General features: G+C 41.7%; 1 protein-coding gene across 4 annotated transcripts in view; it reads right to left on the bottom strand.

The window, feature by feature from the left end:
* Nucleotides 1-457: 457 nt before the first annotated feature.
* The window catches only part of MNS1 (meiosis specific nuclear structural 1), an 85,081-nt gene continuing 74,778 nt past the window's right edge, over nucleotides 458-10,760 (bottom strand). For all 4 annotated transcript variants that reach the window (XM_069765943.1, XM_069765944.1, XM_069765941.1 and 1 more), the window contains exons 8-10: nucleotides 9,919-10,176; nucleotides 9,023-9,148; nucleotides 458-778 (exon numbers count right to left, since the gene is read on the bottom strand). In XM_069765943.1, coding sequence (XP_069622044.1) covers nucleotides 671-778; nucleotides 9,023-9,148; nucleotides 9,919-10,176 — 492 coding nt within the window. In that variant the 3' untranslated portion in view covers nucleotides 458-670. The remainder of the gene's footprint in view (nucleotides 779-9,022; nucleotides 9,149-9,918; nucleotides 10,177-10,760) is intronic.

The following is a 10,760-nucleotide window of genomic DNA, read 5'->3' as shown; positions in this document are numbered from 1 at the left end:
TGGGCCGTCCTCCAGGCCGGGAAATAGAACTTGATAAAGCGTCCAGAGCTCTGCGCCTTGCAGGTCTGGATGATTCCCTCCCCAGGCACAGAAACGCTTCAGAATAACTTCATCTCCTATCATGGATATTTTTAATCAAATGGAATAAAGCATTAATATTTTTATGCACACCCTCCCAATCCGAACCTTCTTCTTTTGCACTAGATGGTAGATGGTCAGCAGTATCTTTGGATTTAAGTGGTTTTAAAGTTATAGCTCTTGGAAGAAGAAGAAGAGGAAAAAAAATAATACTCAAATATAGAAAATAGGTATGTCGGGAATGGGTTAATGGTCCAAGCCATATAGGTTATACAATATTTTTCGGATTTATTTTCTTCGATCTTGGCAGAATTACTTCCAGTAAGCTGATATTCTAAAAAGATTTGCCAGAAGTAAAAAAAAAAAAAAGTCTTCTGCATAGAGTAATCAGAGGAAAACATTTATTGATTTGTCATATTTAAAGATATCAGCATCAAAGATTGTTACACTTTTATGAGGTATCGGCTTTAAATTATAATTAATATTATCAAAATAAAATGATATGAGTAATACACATATAAATCATAAATTAAATATATCTCTAGGTAGTTGAAGACTTGTAACCAATAGGTAAAACAGGAAATATTCTCATTTAGGAATCCCAGCCTTCATCGGAGAATAGGTCAGTACTACGCTTCTGAAAAATCTTCCGAAACTCCTCATCAAACATACCGAGGTCCTCTTCATTTTTAAATATGCCCTGAAATTTACAGAAAATAATATTAATACAACTTAAAAAAGACCGATTACAGACAACAGCACTATTAAAGGAAACCTTTCAGGTCCCCCATACCCTCCAACCCAGCAACATATATATAACTAAACTCCCTGCCTAATCAGCCCTGTAATATTATTATTACTACCGGTACTTATTATTATAGCACCATTTATTCCATGGCACTTTACACGTGAAAATGGATATGCATAATAAAAACGATTACAGTAATCTTAACCCCTTAGTGACCAAGCCAATTTTGACCTTAATAACCAAGCCAATTTTTACAATTCTGCCCACTGTTACTTTATGAGGTTTTAGCTCTGGAACGCTTCAACGTATCCCGCTGATTCGGAGATTGTTTTTGTACTTAATGTACTTCATGTTAGTGGTAAAAATTTCTACAAGACTTGCGTTTATTTACGAAAAAAATGGAAATTTGGCAAAAATGTTGAACATTTTTTCAAACTTCAAACTTTAAATTTTTGTGCCCTTAAATCAGAGAGTGGTGTCACACAAAATAGTTAATAAATAACACATTTCCCGCATGTCTACTTTACATCAGCACAATTTTGGAAGCTTTTTTTTGCTATGAAGTTATAAGGGCATGTTGACCAGCGATTTCTTAATTTTTCAAACAAAATTTACAAAACCATTTTTTAAGGACTATATCACATTTGAAGTGACTTTGAGGGGTCAATATGACAGAAAATACCAAAAAGTGACACCATTATAAAAACTGCACCCCTCAAGGTGCTCAAAACAACATTCAAGAAGCTTAATAACCCTTCAGGTGCTTCACAAGAACTAAAGCAATGTGGAAGGAAAAAAATTAACGTTTAACTTTTCTCACAAAAAATTCACCTTAGACCCAAACTTATTATTTTCACAAGAGTATCGGGAGAAAATGGACCACAAAATTTGTTGTGCAATTTCTCCTGAGAGCGCCGATACCCCGTATGTGGGGAAAAGCAACTGTTTGGGTGCATGGCAGGGCTCAGAAGAGAGGGAGCACCATTTGACTTTTTGAATGCAAAATTGGCTGGAATCGATGGCGGGCACCATATCGCGTTTGGAGACCCCCTGATGTACCTAACGAGTGGAAACCCCACAATTCGTACTCCAACCCTAACACAGCCCTAAATCCAAAACACTCCTAACACAAACCACAACCCTAACCACGACCCCAACTCTAATACAACACTAACCCCATCCTTAACCCTTACTGCAAAGAATGGAAAAAAATATTTTTATTTTGATCACTGTGATAAGGTCTATCACAATGATCAGCGTCGGACTGGGGAGCCAAGGGCCAACCTGTAACATTGACTTTGGGTGGGGGGGGGTGGGGGGAGTACTTTTCACCTGCATATAAATATGACACTACCCTCGTTCACAAATTTACCTATATCTCTATATACTAATAAACTGAGTAGTTTGGGTAATGAATGATGTAATGCTGCTTTTTTATGTACAGAGTGAATCAAGTGAATTATTCCAAGTACTGCCCATACAGTGGGGTTGTAGGCCAAGATCTGCACTGGGGCCCACCGGGGGATTCCCGTTACCTTATGGGCCAGTTCGAGCCTGACAGTGATCAAAATGAACCAATAGGAAAAATCTCGGCGGGTGCACTGCGCATGAACCCGCTATTTTCCTCCAGGAAGAGGACATGGAGGGCCGGAACAGGAGGATCCGGGGATGGGTTGGGGGACCCCATTTCTCTCTCCTCTGATATATTGGATCATATCAGAGGAGAGAGAAATGAATGCAAAATCAGACTTTTTTTGGCGTGTGTGTGTGAGATCGCCGTTATTTAATGAACAATGGCGATCACGTGACAGGGGACGGTAAAAACCGACCCGAATTCATGTCGGGTAGCTGAGACCTTGGAGATTTTCTAATGCTCGAGGCCGCTATACATTTATTTCTCAGCGCCGGTAAAAAGCGGCGCTGAGGAATAAGGCCCCTTAAGTGCCGCCTTGAAAAAAAAAACATTTTTGGAAGCTACACTGCTCAAGGAAATCATCTAGGGTGGTTTTGAACCCACAGTAGCACAACAGAATTTTATAACATTGGGCTGTCAAAATAAAAATTACATATTTACCACTGAAATAATAATAATAATCTTTATTTTTATATAGCGCTAACATATTCCGCAGCGCTTTACAGTTTGAAATCTTATATTAGATGCAATTTTTTCATTTTTACAAGGGACAATAGCTGAAAATGGATTCATAAAATTGTTACACAATTTCTCTTGAACAATGTGATACACCAGAAACTATTGATGGCTAAACGGCAAGTCTAAGGAAGGAAGGAACACCATTTGACTTTTCGAGCTCAGATGTTGCTGGATTAGTTGGCAGTTGCCATTTGCAGAGGCCATAAGTTGCAGAACAGTAGAAAAAAGGCAAAACAACACAACCATGAGTACATATTGGAAATTACACCCCTCTGAGAATTCAGCTACAGGACCTGTGATTATTTTGGCCTCACAGGAGTTATCCATAAAAAAAGGCATGGAGTGCATGTTGCAGAGTGAAAATTGTAAATATGCTAGACATTTTTCAGATACATTGCGTCCAACTTGTGCGTCTGAAGGCACACATCCCTTAAATATGGTCCTTCCTGCTACTCAATTGTCATACATGTGGACACTATCTGCAGTTTAGGCACACTGTGGAGCATATGAATTTAGGTGTGTAATTTTCACTGGATTTTACTTGGGCGAGTGGAAGGCCATGTTGCTTTTTCAGTGCCTTGGAGATACCTATGACATGGAAACTCCCCTATTTTTCTGTTAACAAATCACATCTTAGTGGCGCATTTTGCGGGGCATAACATGTTTTGATCACTTTTACGGCTAGATTCACATTTATTCTGTGCTTTTGTTCAACACTTAGAGCTAAAAGAATGGCCATTGTCGGAACAGAGGTCAGATAAAGTTCTAAGTGCCTCATTATCAGACAAAATCCTTGAAAAAATTAGTCACTATAACTATAGTGAAATAGGCAGATGGAGTTACTTTGGACTCCTTTTGGCCTCCGCTCCAGCAGTGTCCTATCTTTTAAGCAAAAGAAGGCTCTCCATGGGAAAAACAAGATAGCCATTAAAAGGTATCTTAGTCTACTTTCACACTAGCGTCGTACTCGGCCCGTCGCAGTGCGTCGGGCCGACGCTAGCAGTGAATGCGCCGCACAACGGGGGCAGCGGATGCATTTTTCCAGCGCATCCGCTGCCCCATTGTGAGGTGCGGGGAGGTGGGGGAGGAGTTCCGGCCGCGCATGCGCGTTTGGAAATGGCGGTCCGCCACAACATGGCGCAACCGTCGCACGACGGTTGCGAAGTCTGTCAATGTGTCGCTAATGTTAGTCTATGGGGCAAAAACGCATCCTGCAGACAACTTTGCAGGATGTGTTTTTTCCCCTAAACGACGCATTGCGACGTATTGAAAACGACGCTAGTGTGAAAGTAGCCTTAACTACAAGGTTAACAAAAATAAAATAAATGATGTTGCAAAGCAAGCTTTCGAGACTTCTTAGGCTGGTTTCACATTTGCGGACGAGGGCTTTGCGGTGGACTGCGTAGTTCCTTCGTTAAGCCCCACCCACTGCCGCGCCTCTACGCTCAGCATGCGTCCTGCTTACCCCATCTTTAACATTGGGTATGCAGGCCATGCGGATGTATGCGGATGCCTCCGCATGCGTCGTTTTCACGCTGCGCCGACCGCAATAAAATGCAACATGTTGCAACGACGCATGCGGAGGCATGCACATATATCCGATTGGCCTGCGTACCCAATGTTAAAGATAGGGTACGCAGGACGCATGCCGATGTAGGCGGAGCTGAGGGAAGAGGCACGGCAGTGGGCGGGGCTTAACGGAGGAACTACGCAGTCCTCTGAAAAGCCCTCGTCCGCAAATGTGAAACCAGCCTTAGGCATGCACACAACTGCAGTCAACAACACTTTTGTGCCTGAAAAGACAGACACTGATGAAACAAAGGCCAGATGGGATCCAAAGTGTATCCATCCACCTTACTATATTGAATATTTTGGTCTTGGTTTCGTCTGAATTGTGTTTTTTTAGGGGAATTTAGATGGAGTCCCCAAAATAAGTGCTCAGTATAGAGCACAGGATTAAGGTAAATCAAGTCTAATATACTGATTTCTGGAAGGCAGGATGAACAAATAAACAGCAGTTCAAGAGTTGGTTTTATTTTCTTTTACGCCATTCACTGTGCAGTAAAAGTGACAAAGATAACTTTTCCCTATTACCTTACAGAACCATAGAGAGAGAGGATCTGAACAGGAAAACTACAGAATAAAAAGGCGGAACCACTCTCTACACATCAATGTGGGGTTCCTGTTCTTAAAGGATACCTACAGCCATGACCTAAAGATGAAATTACTTTTCTTTTTTGTTTTATTTTTACCTGGAGAAGGGGATGGCTGAGAGTTTTTTTGGGGCCTTGCTTCCAGCCAGCCAGTGGGTGGTAAGTACTGTTGGTCGGGATCTCAGACTAGACTACCACTCTTCACAAAAAAGATAATACAAACAAGTTTGGGAGCAAAAAAAACCCCAAACTATATTGGCGGAAGAAGTGATCGTTTTGTTAGACAAACACGTTTCCGTCAGAGTGCCAGAAGCAGAAATTGTATAAAGGCACGGATGATTGACCTCGTGGAGACCAAAACATCCAACTCCGCGGAGACACCATCACGTGTTTCTCAATGCAGTGTTCTAGATCACTGCGTTGAGAAACACGTGATGGTGTCTCCGCGGTGTTGGATGTTTTGGTCTCCACGAGGTCAATCATCCGTGCCTTTATAGACTTTCTACTAGGCACTGCTCCTGATATACAGTTTCCTACTCCACACTGATGAGGGGCAAAAACCCCGAAACAGCTGTCTGTGGATGGATACCATGCTTGGCATAGGTGGTTTTCCTTTATTGGATGTTTTATTGGATGCTGCCCTTCCCTTGGTTGTTCCTTCCCGGGGAAAGGCCTGGCTATTCACTGCCTGCGTTGAGAAACACGTGATGGTGTCTCCGCAGCTCCTCTACATGCAGAAGCAGAAATTGAGCAGGGGTTTTACAGATATGTCTTTGTAGTCAGGAAGCCAGATGGTTCTTTAAAAAAAATTATCAATCTGAAGGCCCTAAACGTTCATCTAAAAACCACAACATTTGAAATGTAAATGCTAAAATCTAGTGCACAGGTGCTACATCCCTTCTGTTTCATGTCTGTGATAGATCTGAAGAAAATATGTCAGAGTTTAAGAGAAAATCATGGGACACCTTCTTCATCTGCAGTAACAGTACCTACCCTTCAGTATTTCCATGGTGTCCCGAATTTTCACAAAAATTAAAGAAACTTTGATGTTGGTAGAAAGAAATCTTTCTTCCATATACACCATAAGTTGGAGAATCTCATAGCCGATTACCTAAGTTGTCACCTACTCAGCCAGGGAGATTGCACCTTGAATCGAGAAATCTTCTGTCAGATTTGTGGTTTGCAAGGTCTTCAGGAAACAGATTTGTTTGCCATAAGAGGGAATCGCCAGGTAAAAGCGTTTTTTCCCTAAACCCCAAGGAATCTCCTAGTGGGGTGTATGCCCTCCTTCAAAAGACCTACCGTATTTTTCCGACCATAAGACACATTTTTTCCTCCAAATTTGGGAGGAAAGTGCGGATGCGTCTTATGGTCGGAACGTAGCATGTGGGGAGGGGGGGCAGCAGCGAGTGGGATCGCACTGTGATCCCACTTCAGGAGGCAAAAAAATGTCACTGCTGCCCAAATCCAGTGCTGGGGAAACAACTTGGTCCCGATGATTAAAGTGCAGTGAATATTCATTAGCCGTTTCCCCGCCCACCTGTCAGCTGAGCAGTGAGCAGGGAGCAGCAAATGAATAGTCCTTCACTGAAACACACATGGGTTCCCCAGAGCTGGGGAGATCTGTGTGTCCGGTGTAGGAGGAGGCAGCAGCAGGGGGCCAGAGGGGAAAAGATCCCTGCACACCTGCCTGGGCTGGATGCTGAGGCATAAAGACTTGTGATGTCCTGAAGAGGGTGGGCTGGAGCGTCACATGGCAGCACAGAGCCCTCCCTCTTCTGATGCCATCACAGGTCCTTCAGACGCCCCTGAATCTGCAAGCTTATTCCTGTGCTGGGGAGAGGCAACAAGAGGGAGAGCTCTGTGCAGTCATGGGATGCTCCAGCTTTTCACCTCACCACAGTGGCTGGCTGGCTGCCACAATTAAAAGGTTAGTCTTTACAACACACAATAAAGCACTCTGCCACTCCTGTGTTGAACTATAACTCCCAGCATGCCATAGGATCTGCAGGACATGCTGGGAGTTATAGTTCTCCCAAAAGGATCTTAAAGCAGCACTCCAGTGTTAGTTTTCAGTTCTGAAGTGGTGCTTTAAATATAAGCCCTGTGCCCCCATTCTTATACCCTCCAGCGTCTTCACATAGTACTTTACAGACAGCACACTGGTCCCACAGCACCATCTACTACCCAACATAATAACATACTATTATATATAATAACACCACATACAATAGTATGTTATTAAATTTTACCACATTTTTTTTTTTTTGCTTTAAATATTTTTTTCCCTATTTTCCACCTCTAAAACCTGGGTGCGTCTTATAGTCCGGTGCGTCTTATAGTCCGAAAAATACACTAGCTTACACTCCCCCCCTCCTTTTAATTCCTGTGGTGGTGAAGAAAATTCAGAAGGAGGGAGCCAGAGTTTTCCTAATTGCGCCCACCCCCCTTCTCCGTCTGGCCCAGGACAGCATGGAGAACATGGCTAAGATTTATGTAAATCCTTAACCCCTGGATACTTCCCAAGGATCCATATCTTCATAGGGCCCAATTCTCCACCTTGGATTCGCAACCTGCATCTGACACCCTGTAACTTGAGGGGAGATTATTATTGGCTAGGGGTTTTTCACCAGACTTAGTCTCTACCCTTCTTTTATGTAGCAAAAAGGGTACCTCTCTGAGGTGTTGAGATACTAATATTAGGTGTAGGTTCTTGGATTTTTCTACGAAAAGCTTGTTGACAAAACAGTAGCTTCCCCTTATACAAGTATTGGAACTTTTCCAGAAAAGCCTAGAGAAGGGCCTCTCCACTAGCACTTTGAAAGTTCAGGTTTCATCTCTAGGGGTCCTATTTGACCAGATCATCTCTGGGTGGTTAGATTTATCAAACCTGTCTTTAAGTCTAGACCATAGGATGGTCCAAAAGTAGCACATTGGGATCTGAATCTGGTGCTTAATACCCTCAACCAAAACCGACATGAACCGCTTTCGTTTGCCACTGTTAGAGTCCTCACTCTGAAAACTGCTCTTCTAGTGGCTTTAACCTCAGTTAAAAGGGTTTGTGTAATAAAAGCATTTGAATCAATCCACCTTTCAGGACATTCCTTAAGAACAGGGTTGTTATAAAACCTGACCAGATTTATTTCCTAAAGTAATTTCTAGGTTTCATAGTTCCCAAGAAATACTGTAGTTCTCCTTTGCTCTGTCAGAATCCGAGATCTCGGAGTTAGGTAATGCTTCATTCTTTAGACATTATGAGATGCTTTCTTAAATACCTTGAAGTTACAGGCCCTGGGCAGAAACTTTTATCCAAGTTTGATTTGGTTAGGGCCTCAATAAGGGAAAGACTGCTACAAAAGCCTCCATAGTTAGATGGGTTAGAATGGCCATAGCTCTGGCCCATTGTTCGTCCAGTCACAATCCTCCTCAAAATATTAAGGCTCAATCTATAAGAGACATAGTCACTTCCTGGGCAATGCATCAGTAGATCAGGTAAGTATTGCAGCAGTCTGGTCTTCATCTTATGTTTTCTTTAAACAATACATGCTGAATTTGAAAGACTCTGACCTCTCCTTTGGGATGAAAGTTTTTTCAGTGTTGATCCCTCCCTAGGGATTTCTTCTATTTTAATGTGTCTACAGTGTCGTCAGGGTGTAGGGAAAATATGATAATTAGTACAAGTAATTTGATTTTCCTGAACCATGATAGCACCTTGCTTTTTCCCTCAATATGGTTTTATGGTAGATTGATGCCTTTTTATTCTGTAGGCTTCCTGTTCCTGGAGTTACCTAAAGATGCTCTCTTCATTACCGTAATATACAAGATGGTGATCAATACATCTGCACAAAGATGGTGTAGTTACAATATTTATTGAACAAGACAAATACTCACTTTTGGCAAATATCCCAGTAACTGTGAGGCATGTTGCTTGAGAAGTTTCTGTCTCTCCTCCTCAATGATAGCCCGGCGAAATGCTTCTCTCTTCTCCTCCTCATGCCTTTCTTGGAGTTCACGGTCCTGAAAATAATGAAAAAAGTTAGTTAAGGAAGGCAGCACGTGCTTTAAATCAATGCAAAAATCATGTACAACTTTATTGTGGCTTTAGTAACAAAACATGTCAGGCTGGAGAAAATGTGGAACAAGATGTAAAGTCACAGGTCGTGCTTCTGCGACCTTCGGGGATAACTTAGTAATCACTTAGCTGCAGGGAACCTCCAGTATTTAGGATGGGGCGCTGTATAATTGCTGGATAGGGAATAGGAAATTCTTTATGGGAGTAACCCTTTAATTGATGAGAATATTCTGTGATCTAAGAAAAATATTACAGATTTGATTTCACCGAATTGCAGAAGTGAAAGAAAAACTGTAATTAATATTTTTTTTCTGAAGGATTCTTTGTTCACAATCTGAAATCGCTTCTTATATCACTGCCTAAAAATATCGCACTTCTTGAAGCTTGAAAGGAAATACAACTTAATACAATTCTCTGCTCACTCTAGGCTTAGAAGTCCAGAGAAAGCCCTACTTCCATGCTAGTCCTACTACTGACTGACAACTGTCTGGGTATGCACACTTACACAGGGAAGGCTGATCTTCATAGAATGAGACCACTCAATAGATTCATTAACTCAGAGCAAGCAGGAATATAAATCAATACATAAATGACTGACTCTTTTCCCACAGAAAATTATGTATGGTCCTCCTGCTTTACATTACGCTGCCTGCATGAAAAATGTAAAGATAATAAACAGTATGCACAGTATACAATTAACAATGTAATTTCTCACTTTATCAGCAATGAACTGTTTGCGTCGGTCCTCCAGTAGTTTCTCCACTGCTCGCTTGTGCTCAAGCTGTTTCATCCTCCTCTTCTGAGCATTCATCTGCTCAATCCTATCATCCTCAGCAAACTTTGCAAGCATAGCCTGCCTGAAAGCTTCTTCCTCCTCTTTTGCAGCTTGCTGAACTATTTGCTTAAAAGCCATTTGTTCTTCAAATGTACGCTGCAATTCAAGCCGCTGGCGAATTTTCTTCTCCATCTCTGCCTAAAAAAAGTCCAAAAAATAATATTACTGCTAAAGAACATACAGCCAGGAACCAAAGCTCAGCACTGTCCAAACTATCTAGTATCTAAGTTAGTGTTAAGAAGACCTTTATGTTGTTACAAAATCCATTCTATAACAACGGTACTGCTTGGGCACACAGCAGGGCTCGGAAAGGAAGGAGTCCATTTGAGTTTTTGCACAAAATCTGCTAAAATAAATAGCGCACGCCATGTCGTGTTTCGAGAGCTCTTGATGTGCCTAAACAGTGGAAACCCCTCACAAGTGATACAATTTTGGAAACTAGACCCCTCAGGGAACTTATCTAGATGTGTGGTGATCACATTGAATTCCCAGGTGCTTCTCAGAAGTTTATATTATTGAGCCGTGAAAATAAAAAATACATAAAAAGAAAAAAAAAAATCTAAATTTTCCCACAAAATTTTTTTTTTTTAGCCCCAAATTTTGCATTTTCGTTAGGGTAATTGGAAAAATGAAACCATACATTTTGTTGCGCAGTTTGTCCCGAATGTGACCATATGCCATATGTGGTCAAAAACCATATACCATGGCAGGGCTAAGCAAGG

The sequence above is a fragment of the Ranitomeya imitator genome, chromosome 4 (assembly GCF_032444005.1).
Source record: "Ranitomeya imitator isolate aRanImi1 chromosome 4, aRanImi1.pri, whole genome shotgun sequence".
Classification (NCBI taxonomy): Eukaryota; Metazoa; Chordata; class Amphibia; order Anura; family Dendrobatidae; genus Ranitomeya; species Ranitomeya imitator.
The sequence above is the reverse complement of the archived record's forward strand: the minus strand, read 5'-3'. Positions and strand labels throughout refer to the sequence as shown.